The 27,548-nt window shown below is 48.7% G+C and overlaps 1 protein-coding gene across 2 annotated transcripts; it reads right to left on the bottom strand.

The window, feature by feature from the left end:
* Positions 1 to 489: 489 nt before the first annotated feature.
* FBXO34 (F-box protein 34) lies at positions 490 to 27,245 on the bottom strand. 2 transcript variants are annotated; one of them, XM_040411737.1, is made up of 3 exons: positions 5,620 to 5,749; positions 4,362 to 4,517; positions 490 to 3,395 (listed from the first exon to the last, which is right to left on the bottom strand). In XM_040411737.1, exons 2-3 carry the CDS (start codon positions 4,427 to 4,429, stop codon positions 1,343 to 1,345), a joined length of 2,121 nt encoding a protein of 706 aa, XP_040267671.1. In that variant the 5' UTR covers positions 4,430 to 4,517; positions 5,620 to 5,749; the 3' UTR covers positions 490 to 1,342. The 2 variants fall into 2 exon arrangements, with proteins under 2 accessions (XP_040267671.1, XP_040267670.1); XM_040411736.1 differs by lacking the exon at positions 5,620 to 5,749 and adding an exon at positions 27,025 to 27,245 and having other exon boundaries at positions 491 to 3,395.
* Between the last annotated feature and the right edge of the window lie 303 nt (positions 27,246 to 27,548).

Raw genomic sequence — 27,548 nt, 5'->3', positions numbered from 1 at the left:
ATGATGACCTGAGCTTAGGATAGGTGATCGGTGAGGGTCCGACTCCCAGGACCCCAGTCAGTCACCTGTTTAAAAAGGCATCGGCGCTCGCAGTAGCGCTGCAGCCTTCTAGAAGTTTTCCATTTGCCATGTGACATCACGTTCATCGGTCACATGGCCTAGGCGCAGCCCAGCCCCATAGAAGTGAATGGGGCTGAGCTGCGACAATAAGCACAGCCGCTATCAAATGGACGCCGCTGTGCTTCATGAGCGGGGAGAAGTTTGAGGCAGTACTGAGAGTGCTGGAACCTTCTCAAACAGCAAGTGTCGGACCCCCACCGATCACCTAATCAGACGATAGGTCATCAGTAAACAAAAAGTCTCGAAAAAACCCCTTTCAAGACTTTGAAGAAAAAAAATAAAAAGAAGAAGAAAACCCTACAACTTAATTTACATAAAGTTAGAAGCCCTCTTTATTAAATTCCTATAAAAAAAGTTTCAACCTACTGTGAGATTCAGTGAAGTGTTCTTATAGTGAATGTCATTAAACAAGGTGACTAGTTATTATATATTTAATTTACCAGATTTTCTGTTAAAAAAAATGCTTAAACATTCTCAAATTATACATCTATAAACTATACTGAAAACATTATAAAAGGAGAGAAAAATAAATAAAATCACACGCAAAAGATCAAGATACGAATAAGGCATGTAACACGTTATAGAATAAAAGTGCAAAGTAACAAAAAAGTAAAAATAACACACAAAACAAACATCAACAACAGTGCATTCAGCAAGATTCAGGATGCACAATTTTATTGAAGTAAAGCCAGACAATATCCTCCTCCTATACAACATCACAGTATTTCAGACACTTGTGCCGCTTCCCAGTACATCTCTCTCCAGTTAATCCAATGATAAACACTTTAAATGCTTCAAGCCCTATATATTTTAGAGTTTCTTTTTAGAAACGTCGTACAGAATATACAGATTTAACAAGACACTTAAAATGATGGGGGGGGGACGGGGGACGACAGACACGCACACACGAAAAAAATCCATCCGTACATACGCATACCTAGAGCCACGACCACTTCCATAGCTGCATTGTAAAGATTAGGTGGCATCGGCTAGCAATAGATTTTATATGTACATCTATCATCAGGAGTTATTTACATAAAAGGGCTAAATATCCAGTTTGAAGAAATGAAAAAGTAAAGGCTCTTGTGTTAAAGAATGTGCAGTTTCGCGACCCCATGAAAAGCAAAAAAAACCCTCATGATTATGTACAATGTAAACACCATGGGGCATGAAAATCTTTACCCACGAGACCAGTACAATTCCTGCCTGCCTGCGGGTGGGGTCAGTCGTCTTCGACCTCGGACTCTTTAGACTTCTTGCAGACTGTTCGGTTAAAGCTGTAAAAAGCCGGCACCCAGCGATTGTCGTGCAGCCCCACCCTACAGCCGCGGCTCTCTTTTTGAGACATGTAGCAGCACATCCAAAAACCCGGGCCGTAAGGTAAAGCTTGGCAGTACGGTTTGGGGTGCCAGAGGCAAAGGGACACGTCGCCCCGCGCAAACTTTTTCTTGCACTGCTTGCAAGGGTCGTCTTTGTAGCGAGGGTCCCGCACCCACAGCGAGTCGCACGGTCGAATGTCGTAATGTTCGATGATGAATTTGAAATAGCAGGAAGTGCATTTTAGGGCGGCCAGTGATCGGGTGGGGAGATACTTGAATATCTTCACTAGGATGTGATGGGGCAGGAAAGCCATGTACTGCTGAGGCTCCAAGAGCTGTTGGATCTTAAACCTGGTCTCGAGAAAATCGTGAGACACCTGCCTCTTTACGGAGGACGTGTCGAGTACCTGAGTTACGTTGCCGAGTGAGGATATGGAGACGGCGTACTGTGCAATCACTGAGCTCTGCTGCATACGCAGAGTACTGTCAAAGGCATGTTTCTCTGGGGCGCCTGCCTGCGACTTTGTTTCAGGGTTGATCCTTACATGTGCTTGCTTTGCATCGTTTTCATCATTTTTAAAGAACAAGACCCCTGGCGAAGGGTCCACTAATAAAGCTTTGTCCTGTGCGTGCATTAAGACATCCTCAGTCTTACAAGAGGGATCAGGGATCCTGTCTGAACACTCCACCTTTTCATCAGGTGCACCATCATTCACCGTCTGACTCTCAAACGAATCACATTCAACAGCTTTTATACAGACAGAAATAGATAATTTACAAGGATCCACAGTTATCTCAACGTCACCCCTACACCTCATTTTCAGATAGGTCTCCCTTACAAGTTCAAGGTCTACATTGGCCACAAAAAAGTCTTCCATAGGTGGCAAAGACTCTGAATCTTGAGGCTTAGGTGGAGCACAGTGGTCTTCATTTTGAGAGCCATTTTTATCCACCACAGAGGCGGCGGAGTCTTTTTCAGGATCCGCTGCATCATCGTGAGCACGGCTAGCTCCTGGCTGTGAGCCACTGGCAAGAAGCATCCGGCCAACGTTCCTCCTGAAGCTGTTGTTCCTCGAGAGTCCTCCTGATTCCCGATCGTTCTGGCGCCTCAGACATTCAGACTCCAGTTTAGCAACCATTTCCAAGACGCACACAGAGTCCAGTTCGGCCTTCTCTGAATTGTCTACCTCAGGGGGGTTCTCACTTGCTCCGAGTGCAATCAAGGAGATGGGCTGAAGGGCACATTTCAACGTTCCAGTAGGTTTCGAAGGATGGGAGTTGGAGAAAGTTTTAGCACAATCGGAAAGTAACGCACTTGCTCTTTGCTCTAGAAACTCTACCATCTCTATCACAGAAAGGGGTCTTCCAGGAAGAATCCCATCACCATCAGTGACGAAATTTATTGAACAGTCTTCAACTCTACTTGGGAAAGATTCGGCGAGGAGGCACTTTTTCTGCGCTTCCTGCACCTTCTCCAAATGGTTCTTCATGCGTTTAAGATCCGCTGATTTCTTTCGCCTTTTAGCAGCTCTTCCACTCATGTCCCCAGTGTTTTTCACCTTCATTGAGCTGTTCCTATTGTTGCTGCAGTGATGAGAGGCAAAAAAGGCAATCTTCTCCTTCGTGTTTCCAGGCTTGATGAGTGCGCAGCTATCCAACGTGCCCTCTCCTTCGTCACCCTGATGGATGGTTGCAGGTGGGACATTCTTTGCTTTGACGTCAAAGCTGTTGGAGGAGCTCATCCCTGCTGTATTGCACATGGTGTTCTGGGACAGCGTGCCCAGCGGCCTGCGGGGCGGATTGTCCGTACAGGGTAAATTCTTGGTGGCGACATTACGCTTTTCTTCCTTTGCAGAGCTTTGGTTGTTCAGATGCATGCCTTTGTTTGATCTTTGTTCTAGAAGAGATTCTTTTTTCTGGACCTTGTGATATGGCTTTAAATGCATTCCAGAAGCCCTGCGAAAGACATGGACACCGCAGTCAGTCGCTCTGTAGCGCCCTCAGCTCAAACTATTGGTTTTAGTTCTACATATATTATATACTACATGATCTGGCTAAACAGTTAGCCGCTTCCCACACGGCTTGTATAGACCAGGCTTAATGAAGATAACCAGGGCAATCAAACCTTGGGACAGGGTCAAAGGGTTATCCCACAAAAACACACCAACCACTAGAGATGCTGTTCCTCCTCCGTGTGATCACTTTGGGTCCCAGTAGTCATACATCCATCACCCATTTCGTGGGTAAGTGCTAAATGTTTTTCATGGGATAACCTTTTTAAAGGGGGTCGTTTAACTTCTTTTTTTTTTTTTGGAGGGGGGGGGTGGGCACAGTACTGGCTGCAGCGGTCACATGACCAGCGTCAAAATGGAAGACCGGTACAAGAAAGCCTCCACCAAAAGGTGAATACTACATTTAAAGGATCACTAACTTTTCACAAAACTTTTGATATGTCAAAAATTGTGATTGGTGGGGGGTATGGGTGCTGAGACCCCCAGCGATCTCTAGGAAGAGGAGAGAGAAGCACCTGCATATCGCGCTCTCGGTCCTTGCTGCACGAGACGGGCTCCATAGAATTTTATGGGCCCATCTAGAGTCCGAGAAAAGAGCTCATGTGCGTGCTTCTCTCCCCTCTACGGATCGGTGGGGGGTTTCTGCACTCAGACCCCCACCGATCACACAGATTTGCTATGTCTCTGACATAGGACAAGTTTTGTGAAATGTTAATGACCCTTTAAATTGAACCAGTCACCTTGAGAATGCAGTGCAATCTGCAGGCAGCATGTTAGAGAGCACGACGTGTGAGAGCACATCCCCTGTCATATAAGGGACGCGGCCATGTTTAGGGGGGGCAACCTGCATCCCTGCACTGTTACCAATAACCGTCTACATAACCTGTCCAGGCGCACGCAGACCGCTTACCGCTTGACATGTTGATGCGAGTGGAATTTCAGTGGTTCCCTGTGGAGGCCGGCTCTGCTGGAACTCATCCTAGCTGCCTGCACACGAGGCGCGTCGTCACAGCCAGTCCATGTTGCTTATGGGGTGTAGCGCTCTTCGTCACAATGTCGTGGTCAACTGTGGAAACGCAAACAGAAAAAAGGAACATTTTAAACAGGACTGATGCCCGGGACAGGTAATGATCCAGCATGCACAAGACACGTCACAGTAAACAGACAACACAGACGTGCTGATTGAGGCCCTCTCTCCGCTGCCTAATTAAAAGTGTGAGGTCGCTGCATTTTGTTTAGCAGGGCTTGGCTTGAAAAGACTGTGAAGTGCGATGAGCAGGGACGCGCGGCTCTTACTCCACCACCTATTTAAGGCAAACAGGCTTAAAAATATCTGAACTGAAGATTTCCACAACTCAACACTTGCAAGGAATCTGCCCGGAGACTAAAAATACAAGAGCCGAGGCTGACACTTCACATTCCAGGTGTAACACAGAGAGGATCCAGACATGGAAGATGGGGGTAATGAGAGTGCGACGGCCGAGTGCAAGGGCCGACTGCAAGAGTGCAACACCCTTAGGGTCCATTCACACGTCCGTTGTTTTTCCTGATCTGTTCCGTTTTTTGCGGAACAGATCTGCACCAGTTCTGTACCCATTCATTTTCAATGGGTCCTGAAAAAAAAAAAAAAAAAAAAAAAAAAAAAAAAATCGGACAGCTCAATGTCTGATTTTTTTTCAGGACCCATTGAAAATGAATGGGTACAGAACTGGTCCAGATCTGTTCCGCAAAAAACGGAACAGATCAGGAAAGAAACAACGGACGTGTGAATGGACCCTAAGGAGCACGGTACTTCGCACATAAGGTCCTCACCGAGTATGAAGGCGTAGGAGACTCCATCTACAGCTCTGCCACGTGCCTACTGACTTATTACAGGGTCAGACAGCAGAGACCTGGTACCGGGGACAAATCTAAAGTAGTGAATGAATAGAAAAAAACGCAGAACGTGGCAAAAACCTTCAAGAGCCCTGGAAGTAGGGCTGCAGCAGAAGTGCCAGACGGAATTAGGAATCAGGGTGGTACGTGTGTGTGTGTGTGTGGGGGGGTCGCACCTACTCCTGCAGTACACAAGTATCTGGATGCCAGCTCTGCAGGATCTCCAGCGTTAACAGGGCGTTTGCATCTGAAGCAGAGACTCCTCTTCAGTTGACATAAAGAGGACCTCTAACCTTTAGTAACTCGCTGCATTCCCCGTGTAATAATTCTGGAGCATCTATTCTTACAGCTCGGTGCCATTCCAGGTTGGCAGGCCTGGTGACCGAATGGAAAGAGAGAGGGTGTATTTTACAACAGGTTATTCATCTGGTGATGGCGCAGGTGTATTATACAGGCGGGAGGACTCCGAATGACTAGGAAATTATATTCGAGAGGCGTTTCAGTAAATGATTAATAGGTTATGAAATGCAAGAAGGCTTGAAACTCGGGGCAGGTTCTAAAAGGGACAGTAAACATGAGAAGCATCTACACGGGGAACCCTGTGATCGATAGGGACCAGTCAGCATTTTGGAGTTATTACAGGATTAATTATGGGAAAATACATTTGGAGAAAAGCTTAAAAAATAAAATAAAAATTAACTTTTGAATGATCGATTAATAAACCAGAGCCATAAACATTCATTTAACGTCCGCCAAACCTACCAAATTTAAGAGTATAGACGACCATCTGACATGTATGTGGGTGGCCTGACTTTGGAGGGACAGAAGGGTCATGCTGTTAGATTTCAACATATCCAATCCCTTTGATCTCAGGGGAGGTAAGCCGCCTCCAGGTGTCCGTCTCTGTTAAGCGAGCAAGTGTGCAGGGCCCATGAGGTGTCTGGCTATGTGAAGTGTATGGCCACCAGCTTAAACTGCAAGCGGAGGGTTAAATATCTTATGAAAAGGATTAGTGAGGGAGGTCCCCACCACACCCTGAAGCCAACCTTCACCTCAGCTCCCATTTCATTATTGCAGAGCAAGAACTGGCACAGGACACACGACCGACAACCAGACTGGTTTTTATAGCTGCTGATCTTAAAGGGGTTGTCCATGAGATATATATTATATATAATATATATATATTATATAAATAATGGGGCCCCCTGCTGAGCTGCCCAGACAGATGTGGAAGAGAGATGGTGGCTGCACCTGAGAAGAGCACAGCAAAAAGGAGCGCTGGTCCCTGGTCTCCCGAGACCTCTCTCTCTCACACACTGGAGGCCCTGCACTGAGAATATAATGGCCTCCTCTAGCCTGCTCCCCTGGTTTATGGAGAGTTCAGAATGACACCTTCTAATGACCAGACATATGTGCTGCCGGCCCCTCTCTCCTGAGACCCCGGACTAACAGGAGGGGAGATAGCCTCCAGAGAATGTACAGGACCTGTCCTCTGCACAAACTCCCCCCTCTCAAGGCTCATGCACAGGCCGTTGTGCGGCCGTTCCGTGGATTGGGGACTGCAATTTGCGGTCCCCAATGCACGGGCACTATCTGTGCGGTTGCCGCAGACGGAAACAGACCCATTCAACTTGAATGGGTCCATGATCCATCCACACTGCAAAAAAATAGAACATGTTCTATTTTTTTTGTGGTGCGGAGGCATGGAGAGAAACCACCACGGAAGTACCCCATAATGCTTCCGTGCCTCCGTTCCACACAGCCCCTTTTGGATTGTGGACGGACCTATTCAAGTGAATGGATCCATATCAGTGATTGGGGGGGGTACCTGCATATTGCAAACGAGCAACGGCCGTCTGTATGTGCCCTTAGACCTAGTTCACACGAACGTATGGCTTTTTCAGTGTTTTGCGGTCCGTTTTTTACGGATCCGTTGTTCCGTTTTTTGTTTCCGTTTTTCCGTTCCGTTTGGCATATACAATATACAGTAACTACATAGAAAAAATTGGGCTAGGCATAAAATTTTCAATAGATGGTTCGGCAAAAACGGAACGGATACGGAAGACATACAGATGCATTTCCGTATGTGTTCCGTTTTTTTGCGGACCCATTGACTTGACTAGAGCCACGGAACGTGATTTGAGGGCAATAATAGGACATGTTCTATCTTTCAACGGAACGGAAAAACGGAAATACGGAAACGGAATGCATACGGAGTACATTTGTTTTTTTTTGCGGAACCATTGAAATGAATGTGACCGTATACGGAACACAAAAAAAAAAAAAACACGTTCGTGTGAACTAAGCCTTAGGCCGAGTGCACACTTCAGTTATTTCTGTCAATTATTGTGGACCAAAACCAGGTGCAGGTCAAAAACACAGAACAGGAGGCAATCTTTCCATTATACCGGATCTCTGAGTAGCCTTCACTACTGGTTTGGGCTCACAATAACTGATGGAAATAACTGACCAAACAACTGAAGTGTGAACTGAGCCTTACCGGCTTCCTGACTCTCGGCTCCGATGCCCTCCAACCTCTGCTCAGGTGCCTGGATGTCCTCATCCATGTTGACGCTGCCTGCAACCAATCGTGGGCCATGGCAATGACTTCTCCCCTTGCGTCAAGTGAATAAATGTGACTGTCGATACAGTACTTCAGAATTTGGGGGCCCCACTTAATTTCGCCCAGGGCCACATTTTGTCCAAAACCGGCTACAGTCCTTGCTATATCGGGTGCTAAAGCCTGTGCGGCCATTACTGGAGCACGCCAGCACCATAGCTACCCAGAACCAAAATCCACACAATGACAGAGGGCTGCCATGATGCCAGTTATACGGTCTACAGATACTGATGACCTATCCTCAGGGTAGAGCATCAATATCAGATTGGTTGGGGGGTCTGACATTGCCATCGATCACTGCCTGCCGTGTATAGTGTACAGAAGGCTCCATATACCGTGCAGTTTCTGACGCCAGTGTACTGCAGTGCCCCAGCCATTCACTTGTATCGGAACCCAGCTGCAGTACCCCAGCATGGCCACTACATGGTGGACAGCGCCGTCTGCTTCTAGCTCTGTACACCGTATAGCACAGGCAGCTGCCGGGCCCCCACCGATCTGCCACTTTAGTCCGGACAACCCCTTTAATGTACTGCGTATGGCCACTATTAGGCCTCTTTCACACGAGGGTCCCGGATTTGCTCGGGATGCGTCGTGTGTGCATTGCGGGAATACCGCGCGAGTATGCGCGCAATTGCAGTCAGTTTTGACTGCGATTGCATTCCAATGTTCATTTTTTTTTCGTGTGAGTGCAATGTGTTTTGCACGCGCGTGAGAAAAAACGGAATGTGGTACCCAGACCCGAACCTCTTCACGTAATCGCGCTCACCATGTGGTGAGCGTGATTACGTCTTTAAAAGGTCCTTTGGCAGGTTCTGAAAGAAGAAGCAAGAAGAGGATGGCAGCTGTGCGAAGAGGATGAGGGGAGTTAAAAAAAATTCAAAAAAAAAATTTAACCCCTCAAACCACATTTTAGTTAGTATTCGGTATTCAGAATGCTATTTTCCCTTATAACCATGTAATAAGGGAACATAATACAGTGAATTTACTTGAATGGGGTCCGGGGTTGCTTTCATCCCGATCATCTCCTAGCAACCATGCAGGAAAATCGCACCGCATCCGCACTTGCTTGCGATTTTCATGCAGCCCCGTTCATTTCTATGGGGCCTGCGTTGTGTGAAAAACGTAGAATATAGAACATGCTGCGATTTTCACGCAACGCACAAGTGATGCGTGAAAATCACCGCTCATCTACACAGCCCCATTGAAGTGAATGGGTCCGGATTCAGTGCGGGTGCAGTGCGTTCACCTTACGCATTGCACCCGCACTGAATTCGCGCCCGTGTGAAAGGGGCCTTAGGGGTAAGGCACCACAAATGAAAGTCGTCAGACCGCTACTTATTTTCTTTGCACCCCATAGCAGATGGCTACAAGAAATAGCTAGAAGCACAATCCTCACTAAAAAGAAATACTAAACGGGTTTACATGTCCAAAGGTCAGCAGTCTAGACAGAGCGGGAACAATGTCCGGAGACAAGGGCTCTCTCATTTCTGGCTTTTTCCGAGACTTAAATAGACGGCAAACAGGGAGTTGCTTCCAGTCTACCAGAAAGTGGGGCCATAATAACCAATGCTATACGGGCTGCATACTGGACCTGTCTGCTCATGTTACCTATGCTCCAATCTAACCAAATAATGAAGCCTGGATCCGGGGTTTAATGAGGGAAGCACACGGGTTTATAGAAAATGGGCCCTCGTCTACCATTTTTACACAGTTCTCAGAAATGGCCGGCCATAAAACATGCATACGATATACCTGAATACCGCCATACAATGTCTACAACACTGCTATTCAGTGCACAAATAACACTACCATGCCCAATACCTTAACACTGGATGACCTGTTACATGTGCGCTTGGCAGCTGAAGGCATCTGTGTTGGTCCCATGTTCATATGTGCCCGCATTACCGAGAAAAATGATGTTTTATTATATGCAAATGAGACTCTAGGAGCAACGGGGGCGTTACCGTTACACCTAGAGGCTATGTCCTCTCTGCAACTGCTGCGCCCTCTGCACTTTGACAGGACCAGGTGTGATCACATTTTCACTACCTGGCCCTGTCAAAGGCACACCAGGAACACTTGCTCTGCACTGGAGGCAGCAGGACCTGACACTACCAGTGTGATCATGTGATGTTATAGCGCTGGGAGCGCCAGGTCCTGCAGAGCGAGTGTTTCCAGCCGTGCCCATGGTAAAGTTTTTTTTTGTTTTTTTAAATCTTGGCACTAACAGGTGGTGGGAGTGCCACTTTATAGACTGAGGGCACTGTATGGGGCCCATTAAATGTTGTGGGGCACTGTGGAGGGGCATGAATATATACTGAGGGCACTGCAGGGGTTGGGGTTTGAAAAAAATAAAATAAAGAATTCATCAGTTTTTTTATGGATGTTACAAATGCATGCAAAACAGATGTTAAAAATGCACAGGGGAAAAAAAATATTTTTTTTAAATGGATGCACACGCTGATGCAAAATGGCCATAAAAAACTGATAGTTTAATAGATTTGTGTGTGTTGTGTGAATGTAGCCTTACACTGCCTGGTCTAAGTGTACGCCCTCTACATATCAGGATCTGTAAATTTGCCGCAATCTATCGCCACCGTGTTTATAGCAGTTCCATTTTTACACGCCGTTCAATCTATCATTCAGACAAAAAAATAAATAAAGAAGGGGCCAGAAGATCACGGACGTATTTTTACGGTATTATTACTACTTCCAACCTCTGCCAAAGAACATACACGCTGATGAGAGCGATCCACTTTTATTTTCATGGCAGCAGAGAAGTCGGCCAAATAAAACGGGCGTGTACCGCACAAAACAATCCTGGAATCTGCTACTAGGATAAATGAAAAAGTGATGTCATGGAGAGGCGAGCGTTCCCTTTGCTTTCAATAAAAAGGGATGCACTTCCCAGAGAAACATTTACGCGAGTACACAAGTCCCTAGGGTTCCTTATGCAGGAGTCGCAAGTCTAACATGGGTCCAGGGACATTTAAAACCGAAAATGGAGTCACAAGGAAGAGCTGGCGCCCCCTTAAGGAAGTAACTGGTATAGCGCGACGGAAACTCTCAGATACCATCTCACCCGGTATCTTTTTGTCACACTAAATATCTTTTATTCTTTTTCTATAGGATACTTTTAACCAAGGAGGAGTATATACCCCGTGAAAATGTACACAGTGCGACCGTGTATATAGCGAGGGACCCCATGTGCAAACACTGCAGGCAAATCGGACCGCTTTCGTTGGCTGAAGGAGACGAGAAGTACACATTTTTTGAGACAGGAAAACAAACCGCTGTGGGGTTTCGCTCTGGTAGACCGGATTAGCGGACGCGGTATAGAGGCAACAACAAGTTCTTTGGATCAAACAATTCAGTGTTTTATTCACACTTTAGGCAAGTGACAATACAAACAAAAAGTCACCTTGCGGTGTTGGTGGGAATTCACACCATGCGGCAATTCTGTCTCAAAGAGTCCTTGCTGATAGCAGCACCAACCTGTTTTCACACCAAACAGGTAGCAAGCCTTCATCCAGACACAAGGCTCCCAGATCCCAACACAGAGACATGGCTTCTGAGCCCAGTTGCCTATTTAAGGACAGCCAGGTGCTGCCAAAACCCAGACCGGCACTTAAAATCCGTTTTCCCAGACCAAACCGCTCACTGTGTCACATACACCACGCCCCTTTGTTCAACCCTGAGGGGGTTAACACAAGCCAGAGGGTGTACCCGGGAAAGGGCATCTGCGTTTCCCTGTAACCGGCCTGCCCTGTGTTCCACAGAAAACGTAAAAGTTTTGTAGGGAGAGAAACCATCGGGTGACCCGGGCATTTCTATCCTTGGCCTGGCTCATCCACTTGAGAGAGGAGCGGTCAGTCACCAGGTGGAATTTTCTCCCCAATAAATAATAATGGCTAGATATTCTAGTGCCCACTTGATAGGCAGGCAGGCACTCTCTCTCCACTATACTATACCGGGTCTCGGCTGGGGTCAGCTTACGGCTGAGGAAGACCACGGGATGCTCCTCCCCGTTGACTTCCTGAGATAGTACAGCACCAAGGCCTACTTCAAAAGGCAGTTTATAGTACAGACCGATGCCTCTGAAGTCAGGCGTCAACAATACCGGGGACCCACACAGGGCCAAAGCAGAGAAAGCCCCTTCCAGCCGATCATCCCAGCGAACCATCATTGACTTGCATCCCTTCAAGAGCCCTGTCAAGGGCGCGGCTAGAGTAGCAAAGTGGGGAACAAACCTCATGTAATAGCCCACTATTCCCAGGAATGACTTTTTGCCTAGTGGTGACAGGTCAGGGCCAATTCCGTATCGCCTTAATTTAACAATATCGTCCAGGTAAGCCGAAGCGTACCGACGATGTGGACGAAGCACAATGTCCATTAGTTGCTGAAAAGTGGCAGGGGCGCCATGCAGACCAAAGGGCAAGACCTTCTATTGATACAACCCCCTCAGGCGTGATGAAGGCAGTTTTCACTTTGGCAGCCTCCGTTAAGGGCACCTGCCAGTAACCCTTTACGTGAGGTCGAAAACAGAAAAATACCGGGCTTGTCCTAACCTCTCGATGAGCTCATCCACCCAGGGCATGGGATACGCATCGAATTTGGAAACCTCGTTAAGTTTTCGAAAGTCGTTACAAAACAGAAACGTCCCATCAGGCTTGGGTATCAATACTATAGGACTGGCCCACTCACTTTTTGGCTTCTCAATGACTTCTAGCTGCAACATTAGGTGCACCTCCTCCGATATGGCTTGTCGCCGAGCCTCGGGCACCCAGTATGGTTTTAAAAATAAATAAATAAATAAAATATCGGACTTTTGCCTGAAACTCAGTGACAATGTCCTGCTGTATTAGGGAAGTGCGTACAGGGAGATCCGAGAACACATTCATGTTCCAACTAACGAACTCCCTGGCCTCCTGAGTCTGTCAGCAATTTTTACTGTGGCAGCCGCCTCTCTTGCATCAGAAAGAGGGGTCGGAACCTCTTCTCCTAGAAAACCCAGCTGTGGACTGTCTTCTGTACAGGTTTCCCTATCTTTCCACAGTTTGAGTAAATTCACATGATAAACCTGCTCCAGCTTTCGCTGCCCTGGCTGGGGTACCTTGTAGTTTACATCTCCAATTTTCTTGAGTACCTTGTAGTGGTACCAGGAAATTACTGTCCACGTTCGGTACCAGAACCAAAACCCGATCACCCGGGTTAAAGATCCGGACCCGAGCCTACTGATTATAGACCCGACTCTGGGCTCGCTGAGCTGCCTCCATATGCTCCCTAACAAGAGGCAACACTGTCTATCTGATCTTGCATCTGGGTAACGTACTCAATGACACTTATGTGGAGTGGCTTGTTGTTCCCACGCCTCTTTGGCAACGTCCAAGAGACCGCGAGGGTGTCTGCCATATAGCAGTTCGAAGGGCGAGAACCCAGTAGAGGCCAGAGGTACCTCTCGCACTGCGAACATGATAGGGCAGACGGAGGTCCAGTCCTTCCCATCTTTAGACACTACCTTTTTCAACATATTTTTCAATGTTTGGTTAAACCGTTCTACCAGACTGTCCGTTTGCGGTTGGTAAACGGACGTCCGTAGTTGTTTTGTGCAGCAACTTACAGAGTTCCCTCATCACCTTGGACATAAAGAGGTTCTGACTGACCAAGGGACCCCTTTTAGGTAGTCCTACTCGGAAAAACATCTACATTAACTCCTTAGCTATGAGTTTGGCCGAGGCATGTCGCAGTGGCACCGCCTCCGGGTACCGAGTGGCGTAAGCCTAGAATGACTAAGATGTGTTGATGCCCTCTGGCGGACTTTGGTACTGGGCTTATGAGGTCCATAGCTATTCGGTCAAACAGTACTTCGATAAATCGGGAGAGGTACTAGGGGACTACGGAAATGTGGCTGGGGCCTAGTTATCTGGCAGGTTGGGCAAAACTTACAAAACTCTTCCACTTTGAATATGCTGGGCCAGTAAAACCGCTGTAGAATACGATCCAGAGTTTTCTGCAGCCCCAGGTGAACACAGAGAACGTGTTGGTGGGCTAGATCTAACACAAGCTTGCGTTAAGCCTTGGGGACCACCAACTGCTCAATAAGCTCACCCCGTAGTTGGTTTACCTGATACAACATATCCTGATGAACCACAAAATGGGGAAACACTGACTCTGCCCCAGGTTGTTGTGGTTCACCGTCTACAATTTAACACATTTTCACAGGCGCAGGATAGTGTTGGGTCCCGACTTTGGGGCGGTACCAAAATTATCCCCTGAGACTTTGAGGTCTGCCAATTCAGGACCCGGCGGCAAGTCCTCCACGTCTTCCCCTCTTCCACCAAAGGGGCGTCACCCCTACGGCTTGCCCTTCAGTCTCAGGTTCCCAGGGTTCTGGTCTCCCCCCTGAGCCGGGCCACTCTGATACCCATGAGACAGGGGTAACCCTAGCAGTCACTCTCATAGCAGGCTACAGTGCCAGGAAGTCTCTCCCTATTAATTTGTGGCGACAGCCACCTTGTGGGTCCATCTACCAGCCACCGTGGTTAGAGACACCAGCGCAGTGGGGTAGTCTTTTAAGTCTCCGTGGATGCACATCACCATGACTTTCCGGTCAGTATACTCAGTGGGCCGCACCAGGGTAGCCCTTACTAGGGTCACCAGACTCCCTGAGTCCAGCAGAGCCTCCACCGGAGTGTCTCCCACTTCCACCTGGCACAAGTGATCTAGAGACTCTGGGGTACCTGTTGCACACAGCCTCCTGACATATAGCGACTGGCGGTAGCCATCATATGTGTCCATGGGCTCAACCCGATGGAGTCAGGAGCCTGGCCATGTAAGGGCTGACTGTCCCCGCCAGCAGACTTTCGGAGCCAGGTCTGCCGTGGGTACATCCCGGGCGGGTTTTATCGACTCAAATCTCTGGGCCTGGGGTGGAGATTTCCGGGGTTTGCCAACCCCTCTCCCGACAGAACCCTCCTTTAGATTCCTGGTAGCTTCATAGCGTTCCACCAGGTACACCATCTCAAGGGCCAGGAAAGGAGCGATTACCTCAGCCAACTGGTCACGGTGTAGCTTTTCCCTGATGGCCACTTTCTCATACATCGCCAGGTAGGTTTCGATGTCGTCTGCAGGGATCATCTTAGGAATCGAGGCACGGACTGCTTTCTGGGCATCGTGGACGCTCTGGGTTGCTCCTGCCGTCTGCTAAGCCAGTTGTAGCAGCAACTGGTTAGTCCCCTGCTGCTGCTTATTAGCCTCGCGTTGCTGCAGGTTTGTCTCTCGCTGCTGCAGATTAGCCTCCATGAGGGCCTTCACAACAGCCTCCATTTTGTCGTGGGGCACTGGTTGTAATACAGCTGGTTTAATGTACGACATACAACCGTGCCTGAAAAATGCAGAAACCAAAAATATTGGCGTTCACACCAGACTCTCTGCTCTTGCCCGCATCCTCCACCAATTGTAGGAACTCGCTCTGGTAGACCGGATTAGCAGACGCAGTATAGAGGCAACAACAAGTTCTTTGGATCAAACAATTCAGTGTTTTATTCACACTTTAGGCAAGTGACAAAACAAGCAGTCATATTCAAACAAAAAGTCACCTTGAGGTGTTGGTGGTAATTTACACGAATGCAGGCAATTCTGCCTCAGAGTCCTTGACCATAGCAGCACCAACCTGTTTTCATGCCAAGCAGGTAGCAAGCCTTCATCCAGACACAAGGCTCCCAGATCAACACAGAGACCTGGCTTCTGAGCCCAGCTGCCTATTTAAGGACAGCCAGGTGCTGCCAAAACCCGGACCAGAACTTAAAATCCGGTCTAGTATTTGACCTCACCTGGCTGTAAATCAGCCCAGCAGCACATTCTGGGAGGAAATTACCAGTTTTCCCAGACCAAACCTCTGTGTCAAACCACCTACAGCGAACCTACACAAATTATGCATCGGGGTAGCCAGCTATCTTTGTATGACTGACCCAGTGATCTGAAGTTGTCATTTAGAGTAGACCTCCCAACACCTGATCTGTAGGTGTCAGTCTTCACACTCTGGAATGCTATTCTTGAACCAGGGAGAACAGGATGACTGGCGCTATAGATGGGTGTAGAAAATATACTGCAGTTAAAAGCAGGCATCCTCAAACTGCGGCCCTCCAGCTGTTGTAAAACTACAACTCCCTCAATGCCCTGCTGTAGGCCGATACCTGTAGTCTGTTCGGGCATTGTGGGAGTTATAGTTTTGCAACAGCTGGAGGGCCGCAGTTTGAGGATGCCTGGTGGGGGGGGGGGGGGGGGGGGGGGGGGGGGGGGGGGGGGGGGGGGGGGGAGGGGGAGAAGCGTTGAAGGATGAAGACTTAAAAGGGTTTTCCAAGATTTTTTTTTTTACTAATCACCTATCCTCTGGACAGGTCATCAGTAACTGATCGGTGGAGGTCCGACACCCGTGGCCCCCACCAATCAACTGTTTGAGAAGGCACTGGTGTTCTCAGTGGCACCGCGGCTTTCTTGCAGTGCCGCGCATTGTACAGCGGCTGTGCTTGGTATCGCGCAACTCGAAAAAACTCCTTTTCCTGAATTTGTCGACATATATTCCACTCATACACGCCATAACGGCACGTGCGCAAGATTTGCAAGGTGATGCCAGATGTGCCGCCATGCTCATCTTCCGGCAGAGGGGGCGTCCCGAGGTGTGGGGACGCTCGCGCAAAAGTGTAAATTTGTTCAGATGAGCGAATCTACTCGCTCCTCCCCACTGGTGACCGCTGAAGGACAGGTTTTGGACAACAGCCACTAACCTCCGGATCAAACAGGATTACATGGACATTACCCGGCCGGCATAGAAACCTAATCAAGCCTGAAGCCTTTGCGCCGCTCCTCCCAAGTGATAATTTGCCTTCTTCACTTTCTAACGCCAGTATCCATAACATGACAGGAGGACAGAAGATGGGACATTACTAGTGCAATAAGCCAGGAGGGAGCGGTGGCAGCGCGCGTTATCTGGAGGAATGACATGAATGCACATTGTGCAATCAGATTTAGGTGTGGCCCCGAGTGCACAGGATTCGAGGGAAGGTTTCACCCCGTGAAGAATAACATCAGACGGAAAGATGAAAATTTCATTTTTATCACATAGCAGCGTCTGCCCAAAATAAAGGCTGGCGGGAGGGGGGGGGGGGGGGGGGGGGGGGGGGGGCGGGGCCACCCCCTGCATGGAAATGCATCACACCATGTAAGCTAGCATTCTACCGCTTGACCAAAAAACATCACCTGTGGGTGTGGACCCATCTCTGCCATGGCACATGTTCCACTGGTAATGGTGGCGTGGTGAACCGCCATTTCACTGCATTACTGCATGTCCAATAGAACGACGGCGCTACTGACATCGTGATTTCCACATCGGTATGGTTTTCAGTCACATCTGGGCCAAGCTGCACCCCAATAATACCGCCATTACCCCTCCTTTTGTTTTATACAGTCCTGATCAAAAGTTTAAGACCACTTGAAAAATGGCAAAAAAATCCTTTTTTACATTGTTGGATCTTAACAAGGTTCCAAGTAGAGCTTCAACATGCAACAAGAAGAAATGGGAGTGAGACAACATTTTTTGAGCATTCAATTAATTGAAAATAACGATTAAACTGAAACAGGCTGTTTTTCAGATGATCCAAATTTTAGGACCACATGCCTTTAAAAAGGCCAAATCTGTGCGAAGATGTGGATTCATTGTCATTCTCTGTCAGGTAGTCGCACGTTGTGATGGCAAAAGGCAAAAAAACTCCCTTTTTGAACGTGGTCGGGTTGTTGAACTGCATAAGCAGGGTCTCTCACAGCGCGCCATCGCTGCTGAGGTGGGACGCAGTAAGACAGTCATTTGGAATTTCTTAAATGATCCTGAGGGTTATAGAACAAAAGTCAAGTGGAAGACCCAACGAAAATTTCACCAGCACTGAGCCGGAGGATCCAATTGGCTGTCCGTCAAGACACTGGACGATCCTGGACCCAAATTAAGGCCCTTACTGGTGCTGACTGCAGCCCCATAACCATCAGACGGCATCTGAGACTGAAGGGCTTCAAAAACAAAAAACGTCTTCAAAGACCTCGTCTCCTTGAACGCCACAGAACTGCTCGTTTGGACTTTGCAAGAGAGCACCAAACATGGGACATTCAAAGGTGGAAGAAAGTTTTATTCTCTGATGATAAAAAATGTAACCTTGATGGTCCTGATGGTTTGCAACGTTACTGGCATGACAAGCAGATCCCACCTGAGATGTTTTCTACGTGCCACAGTGGAGGGGGCGCCATAATGGTCTGCGGTGCTTTTTCCTTCAGTGGAACAATGGAGCTTCAGGAAGTGCAGGGGCGTCAAACGGCCGCTGGCTATGTCCAGATGTTGCAGAGAGCATTCCTCATGACTGAGGGCCCTCGTCTGTGTGGTAACGACTGGGTTTTTCAACAGGACAACGCTACAGTACACAATGCCCGCAGGACAAGGGACTTCTTCCAGGAGAATAACATCACTCTTTTGGCCCATCCTGCGTGTTCCCCTGATCTAAATCCAATTGAGAACCTTTGGGGATGGATGGCAAGGGAAGTTTACAAAAATGGACAACAGTTCCAGACAGTAGATGGCCTTCGTGCGGCCGTCTTCACCACTTGGAGAAATGTTCCCACTCACCTCATGGAAACGCTTGCATCAAGCATGCCGAAACAAATTTTGGAAGTGATAAACCGTAACGGCGGAGCTACTCATTACTGAGATCATGTTCGGAAGTTGGATTTCTGTTTTGGGGGAGGGGGGGGGGTAGTTTTTTTTTTTGGAGGTGTGGGCCTTAACTTTTGATCAGCTGAAAAACAGCTTGTTTCAGTTTATTCGTTGTTTTCATTAAATTGAAGCGCTCAAAAAATGTTTTGTCTCACTCCCATTTCTTCTTGTTGCATGTTGAAGCTCTACTTGGAACCTTGTTAAGATCCAGCCATGGTAAATATGATTTTTTTGCCATTTTTCAAGTGGTCTTAAACTTTTGATCAGGACTGTATCCTACTACACACTTAAAGGGGTTGTGCTATGATGCAGACGTATACACGGGATAGGGAGCAAGCACCTCATTGGTGGGGACCTGACCACTGGGACCACCACAGATCATGAAACCGAGGACCCTGCAAACTCATATGAATGGAGCAGAAGGGGGAAGGCTCCTTTCATAGTAGATCCAATGGCTGGGACTAGCATCTACACTTATCTAAATCGAGAATGAATGGAGCAAGATCGGCCATGCTTGAATTGCAACCCTGTTCAGGCAGACAAGCGGCAGCCCCTGTTCTCATGATCAGTGGGGGTCCTAGTGGTCAGAGGTCCCCACAGATCAGATGCTTATCCCCTTTCTGAGGGCAGGGGATGCAGTGATATCATGGACCAACCCCTTTAAAGGCAACATCTCCTAGTCAGATCTTACAAGGGTCCGTGAATTTGGTGGCTTTATAGGTGGGCTAGACTTTCTTAAAGCGGTATTGCAGAAGCCCCCATAAACTGCACACACAAAACAAACACCACAATAACTGCCACTGGATGCCATTTTTGAGTGATAATAATGGGACCGCTGTATTACAATGCAGATTCATACCATTCAGGGTAAGTGTAAATCCTCATTCACACGTCAGTGTTCGATAACTGATTGCGAGCCAAAGGCCTCTTGCACACGACCGTATGCATTTTTGTGGTCCGCAAAAAATACGGATGACGTCTGTGTGCATTCCGTATTTGTGGAATGGAACAGTCCTATATTTATCCAGAATGCGGACAATAGGACAAGTTCTATTTTTTAGTGGAACGGATGTACAGAAATACGGAAAGAGAATGCACACCGAGTACATTCCGTTTTTTGCGGAACCATTGAAATAATTGTTTCCGCAAAACGGAACCCGCAAAAACGTAACGGAAACAAGAAAAAAAAAAACAACGTTTGTGTGCAAGAGGCCAAAACCAGACACAAACATAAGGTATAATGGAAAGATCTGCCCATCTGTTTTTGACCCGAAACTGGAAATCACTGACCGAACACTGAGCAAAAACTCACTGTGAATAAGGCATAAGGCTGGAGAACATTAAACCTATTAAAAGGGGTCTTCAGTGTCAGGAGGAAACCAGACAACCCTGGGAAAGAGCCTGCAATAAAGAAGCAAGCTCAAAATAACCATCAGATCCACACGCTTTCCCAATTAGCATCTGTGCGGAGGTGACATCATGTCAGCAACATATGACCTCTGCAGCCAATCACTGGCCTCGATGGTGCCAGTAATAAACCTCAGCATACACCTTCCAAACCTCCATCTATTCCCACACTGCTGCTCTCTCAAGCCCCCCCCCCGCCGCTGTTTACCCTGTGTTATAGGTTATGTGACTGAAGCCCCCCCCTTTCTCTCCCGAGTGGTGCCGCGACCACCACTGTCATCTGGCGACTCTATACACATGGGATCATGCACACCGAGTCCCCGCAGCTCCATTCTCCAAGCGGCACACAGATACAGAACGCACGCTCTATGATGGCTCTGTACGGAGATGTAATCCAGTCGCTGCCCCAAGCCCTTAGGCCCCGGCCACACATGCGATGTGCAGCAAGAGGTCCTATAGAGAGAACAAGCCAAATGCTGCACCATCGTCCTTCACAAGAGTCACCACTGCTTTCTAATAAAGAGCAAACCGTATCCGGCCACAGAGATGTCGCGCAGCGCCGGTCCAGGTATGGCCAGCCGTCGTTCAGCTCTGGACGGCCCGTTTCCACGGTGTAACCATGCAGCAACGTCTTCAAGATCTTGTACCGCACGCTGCACCAATTCCCTAAATTATTCCGTAAGCGCAGAGCCAGTCCCACCGCTTGCAGTTATGGGTGTATCCAGGGCTCCTATTCCCAGTCACAGACATGTGCACCTCGACTGCAACTTACGCAACCCTGGTCCTGTGCCAAACCTTCCCTCCATGTCACAGATTGCATCTCATTGTGTCTTCCCTTCTGAGAGGTGCACAGAGCCTCCCGCACAGCGCTCTGTAATACCCACTTCTAGAAGACCTCATGGGCACGGCAGAGCCAAGTCCCAAGGGCACCGGTATAAGGATGCGTTCACACTGCGCTTCTGCATAGGAAATAGGAACGCTCCTGAAGTATACATGAAATGAGTCCACAGACCTCCATTTATTAGACAGAGGTCAGACGCGGTGATTTTTGGCTTTCATTAGAGGTCGAACCACGTTTTTTTTTCCAGAAGAGTAATACTCCTCCTCTTAGCATTTTGAGGAGTATTTTCAGCAGAGTACGAAATAAGATGCCGGGTGGCTGGGGTTTTATTCTTCTGTCAATCAAGCTGTATGGGGGCTTGTTTTTTGAGCGGGGGCAAATTGTATTTTTTAGTGACACCATTTCAGGGTACATATAACTGATAACTGTATTTTTCGATAAGACACTCTCCCCCCCCCCCCCTCCTTCCCCAAAAGCACGGGGAAATGGCGGTGCTTCTTATGGATGCTAATCAGTAGTCATCACTATGCAAGAGGTGCAGGGAGCGGTGAGTGTAGCGCCCCACTGGCTGTGCTCACTACTCCCTGGTCTTCGGGACACGTGTCGCGACTACATACAGCGTAGTGAACGTAGGCACGCACTGTGAACTCACAATGCAACGTCGGGTCACAGAGCAGCACTAGGCCGGCCGAAGACCAAGTTGCCTTGAGCGTCAGTACAGTCCAGAGCAGGAGAGGTAAGCTCATTTATTTTATTTATTTTTTTGTCTGACAGAGAGGTCCGACGGGGCTTGGGGATCTGACAGAGAGGTCCGACGGGGCTTGGGGATCTGACAGAGAGGTCCGACGGGGCTTGGGGATCTGACAGAGAGGTCCGACGGGGCTTGGGGATCTGACAGAGAGGTCCGACGGGGCTTGGGGATCTGACAGAGAGGTCCGACGGGGCTTGGGGATCTGACAGAGAGGTCCGACGGGGCTTGGGGATCTGACAGAGAGGTCCGACGGGGCTTGGGGATCTGACAGAGAGGTCCGACGGGGCTTGGGGATCTGACAGAGAGGTGCGACGGGGCTTGGGGATCTGACAGAGAGGTGCGACGGGGCTTGGGGATCTGACAGAGAGGTCCGACGGGGCTTGGGGATCTGACAGAGAGGTCCGACGGGGCTTGGGGATCTGACAGAGAGGTCCGACGGGGCTTGGGGATCTGACAGAGAGGTCCGACGGGGCTTGGGGATCTGACAGAGAGGTCCGACGGGGCTTGGGGATCTGACAGAGAGGTCCGACGGGGCTTGGGGATCTGACAGAGAGGTCCGACGGGGCTTGGGGATCTGACAGAGAGGTCCGACGGGGCTTGGGGATCTGACAGAGAGGTCCGACGGGGCTTGGGGATCTGACAGAGAGGTCCGACGGGGCTTGGGGATCTGACAGAGAGGTCCGACGGGGCTTGGGGATCTGACAGAGAGGTCCGACGGGGCTTGGGGATCTGACAGAGAGGTCCGACGGGGCTTGGGGATCTGACAGAGAGGTCCGACGGGGCTTGGGGGGGGGGGGGGTCCGATACAGTAGTCTGACGGTACTTGGGGGCTGTTTTTTTGCGGGTTGAGGTGTAGTTTTCATTGGTACAATCTTTGTGGGTAAACAAATTAGTACATTGCTTAACATTTATTATTTTTAGATTTTACAGCTTTAACAACCCCTCTACTATACACACACTCACGGTGCATAAATATAGACTACACTGACACAGAAGACAGACGTCACAGAAGGAAAAAAAAAAAACAACTTTTGATGTCAATCTATAAAAGCTGCTCTTATAAGGAAACTTGACAGCCCCGGCAGCACACATCATCAGATGCTCTAGTGAACTTGCTCCATGACATTTCCTGGAGGAGATGCACACAGACATATGAAGCGGGGCCACACCGTCCTGCGACGCTAGTTACCTACAGTGTGCGGTCTCCCTAGCCGTAATCAGCACGGCTGGGGTGTGTAAGTACTTGAGTAGGAATGCAGTTAGGTAGTATATAATCGTACATCACATGCATGGACATGCTGGGCACAGATGGAGATGTGTACAAGAAGTCACTGCAGAATGTTAGGGCTTTTCTCCAACAGCGCGGTAAAACAGCAGCCGACCATAAAATAACAGGTGCGTAAAACAGCACGTACACATGACCGGGCGACGACCGCGGTGGAGATTTGGCCCAATATCGAGAAGATCTCATTCATTCCAGGAAAAATAAATAAAAAATTCATTCCAGCTCATCTGGGTAATGAGGTCAATCCATTCTCAATGCTCAACTGTAAATGGAGAAATATTCCATCGTAAAAGTTAGTCTTCCATGTTCAATATTGGGGGGGGAGCCCTGAATATTTACTTCGCCTGTAGATAGAACAGTTGTCTAGACCTGCTCCAGATTTATCACAGGGGCTCATGCTGGATCATACATCTGATAGGATAGCGACTATAGACTGGCCTAGGCCTCTTGCACACGAACGTTGTGCATCCGTTCAGCGGCTGGGACGGATCAACTTGAATGGGTCCGTGATCTGTCCACATCGCAAAAAAAACAAAAAAAACAAAACACAGAAGTTCAAATTTTTTGCGGTGCGGAGGCACGGACAAACACCACAGAAGCACTCCGTAGTGCTTCCTATCCGTGCTTCTGTTCCACATCTCCGTGATTCAAGTGAATGTGTTCGCATCCGTGATGCGGAGTGCACACGGGCTGGTGCCTGTGTATTGCGGACCCGCCATATGCGGCCGCAATACGGCCACAGCCACACAACGTTCATGTGCAAGAGGCCTTAGGGTCCATTCACATGTCCACATCCGTTCCGCAGTTTTGCGGAACAGGTGCGGACCCATTCATTTTCAACGGGGCCGGAATGTGCTGTCCGCATTTGCGGATCCGCAAAAAAAATAAAAATAAATAGAACATGTCCTATTCTTGTACACAATTGCGGACAAGAAAAGGCATCTTCTATGAGAGTGCCAGCGATGGGCAGGCCGCAAAATGCTGAACGCACATTGCCGCTGTCCGTGTTTTGCGGATCCGCAAAACACATGCGGACGTGTGAATGGACCCTTAGTCTGCAACAGAATTTACACCAGAACTGTGGCCCAATTTGGCACGCCCCTTTTCAGGCACTCTCTACAACCTAGAAGTGCCACACTTTGGCTCACCCGATAGGTAAATGAGGACCATAGTTTCCCTTTTTTGTGCCGCTATCACACTCAGCCTACCGCAGTATATCGTCTACCGTCCCCGAGGCCACAGCTTCCATTATATCACATGACACGCTAGTAGCATGGCTTCCAGACTGAAAACAATAAATGTCTCCTGCTGGTTCTGGTAAGCAATCTTTGGGTTAATGTTTGAAAGGAAAAAAAAAAAAAAAAAAAAAAAAGGGGGAGCTTTCAGCTAGAACTGGATCGCGTAGACATAAGACACGTGGCCAATGCCCCGGTCATCCCATGGTCCATCTTTAAGTGGGCAAAGCTTTACCTGCTGTGGGAGGAATTTTTGGTCCGAGAGCCCAAATCTCTAGGCTGTTTTGACGCCTATACCCTGGGTCAGCAGGACCAGCTCCTCAGTTTCCCTTGAATCTGTAAACTGGAAGATGGGTGGGATTGTCCAAGCTTCCCTGAAGACCCTAGCAGTAAAGCCTGTCGGCGGTGATACTACTGTACGTGGCAGACCGCACGCTATAGTAGCATCACTTATTGCATCAGGATCACCACTACTCTTGTCCAGGTGTCTGGTATTGCAGGCTTCTCTGGAATAGGACAGAGCTGCAATACCGGATACGGCCCAGGAACAAAAAAGGGGCACAGTTTCTACAACAAAAAAATAAAAATAAATTGTGTTTTCTCCCACCCATCTATTTGTATTCAATATTTACAAAACAGAAGTTAAACTGGTACATTGTATACAAATATTTATTCTCATTACATCCTGTCATAATACATTTCTCAAGTGTCCAACAGGGGTCAGCCACATCTGGCACTCCGGCAGTTCTGAAACTACAACCCCCAGAATCCTCCTTTCACTTCTATGCGAGTTCCCAAAACAGCTGAGCAAGTGTGTGTGTGTGTATGATGGGAGTTGTAGTTTCACAGCAGCAAGAGTGCCGGAGGTTGCTGATCCCTGGCCTAGACCAAGCAATTAACCCTTCATAAAAAGGTAAAAGCGGCAAGATCTGCAGGGAGGACGATCAGGTGGAAATGTACGCCACTGACCAATGTACTTTTCCGCAAATAGAAAAGTTGGCACAGCTAAGGCGGCTGCCACTTCCAGAGCTGCACAAGTAGAAAGCTTTGTGCCAAAAACAGGAGGTGCGATCGTTCTCCTAATAACTGGTGCGTATAGGGTAAGACTGGATTTGTGTACTTACAAGCCTGCTACTGGTTCATACGTTTTAGGGTGATTGCTATTGCAGGGTTAAGCAGAATGCAAGTCCTGTGTGATGGCAGAGTCCCTATGGTTTTAGATTACACATCCCTCAGAGCGCCATATGCCACTGGAGGCATCATATTGTCCCCTAGAAGCAACGCAGCTACGGAACATGCCTAGGAATCTTCTCATGGGGGCTCATGTCTGTAAAGTGCTGCGGAATAAAGCAGCACTAATACAAGTGCGTAAAATAAATGCTCCGTGTGGAGTTGGAGGTACCATATAAAGTATGGTGGGTCCATAATATGGTTGTAAAGGGGCTGTGTCAAGTATGAAGGTAATACGTCCTCCAACCACAGGATAGGAGATAACTGATCGGCAGGGGTCTGACAGCCAGGACCCCCACCGATCCTTAGCGGTGACCACTCTCATCCAGTAATCGGCAGAGGAAGCCTTCCAGGAGATTGCTGGCGTATAATCAATGGGGATAGAGGAATCGGCTGCTGCCATCAGATGCCCTGGCTCCAGACTGTGGGTACAATGGATTTTTAAACGCTCAATCCTTCCCTCGCCACCTGGGGAGAGTCAGGACACTAACTATACACCGTAGTCGGCGGCCGACTTTCCTTTTGGCTACATACACATGACTTTAGTTTTGGTCAATTATGGAATTGCAAAAAAACACGGACATCACATAGAGGTCATCCATGTGCTCTCCGCATCCGTGCGGCCAATCCGCATCATTTAAAACTTGTCTTATTCTTAGTTGTTTTGTTTTTTGTGCGATTCTGGTGAACAATGCGCACGTCACGCTGCAACCCTATTCATTTGTGTAGCTGCCCACTACACCGCCATCCTCGGTCACACATGTAGCCCCAGCCCAAACGCACACAGCAAACCCGGAATCGCATGCAACTTGCAACCAAAAACCCAACAGCGCTGGATCTTCTGCGTCCGTCACGTGCAGCGAAACGACCATTACATGCAGCCTGACAGCGGTTTACGACAGGCGATAGAAATCCTGTCCGTAGTTTCTTAGCCACAGACTACAAACAGCAGGATGGTGGCTTCCAACCTCTGGCCCGCCAACAGACACAGGTACATGATGGGAGTTGTACTGCCGCTCTAGCCGGAGAGCAACAGGCTGCAGATCAGTGGAAGAGACCAGAATCGCCCTCCATTCAGACAGACGCTTTTTCCAGCCCGCCCCATACTCTATCATTGGGGTCTCCAACCGGTGGCCGTTGGAAAACTACTACTCCTAGGATGCCAGGGCATGCTGGGAGTTGTAGTTTCCCAACAATTCGAGAGGCACAGGTTGCAGATCACCAATCTAGAGGATCGGGCGGGCTGGAAACTGATCGCCAGTGATAAAAACATCAGATCATAACATGTCCTAAACCAGACAGTGCGGTTTTTCTTACAAAAATATATTTAAAAAATATCCTGGATATGACAAATAAACAAATCCTATAGTATACAAGCTGGAAAATGGCAGTGATAATACAGAAGATCCAGCAAAACCTGCCCCGAGAAGGCGGCGGATCACAACCCCGCCAGAGGGCAGCCGTCCCCGGCCAGGCGCTCAGGAAAGTCCGAGGCTGCGGCCTGTTCTCAGCGCTCTCCATTACCAAGCATTACAGCGGCGGCCGGGCCCCGCTCCACTCCCCGGGGGGCTCTTACCTGGTCACTCAGCGACGGTGGCCCCGGCTAAGGCGGGAGAGGAGAGGGGTTCAAGGAGGGTAGCAGCACTCCCGCGCCACACGCACAGGCTCCGTTTTCTCTCCGCCCTAGGGTCGCCGTAACCGGGGAAATCCTCCAGTAATGCGATTCTCAGAGGAAAAGACAACAATATATCACCGAACCACCGACACCGAAACCAGAGGAATGGGGCGGAACGGAGATAAACGGTACGTCACCAGAAGAAACCAGACGGAGGCTTCTTATTGGTCCAAACGAGCTGCCGGTCAAACGTTGTCCCGCCCCTCCCTTTCCATCGCCCTCTTGACTTGAGCGTACCTGTGCGGCGGGAGCGCGCATTGCTCCCATAGCGATACATAGTCACGGGGGCGCGCTTCCTTCCCAGGCCTGGCAGCTGCTGGAACGACCTGACCCCAGGCGGGTGTGGACAGTGTGTCCTGGGACTGTCACCTGCCGTTGCCCAGTAACAAGGGACACTTCTTTTGGGTGACAACAGCTCATCCAGT

Source organism: Bufo bufo, chromosome 11, assembly GCF_905171765.1.
Source record: "Bufo bufo chromosome 11, aBufBuf1.1, whole genome shotgun sequence".
NCBI lineage: Eukaryota > Metazoa > Chordata > Amphibia > Anura > Bufonidae > Bufo > Bufo bufo.
Note: the sequence above shows the minus strand (reverse complement) of the source record. Positions and strands in the feature narration are given on the sequence as shown.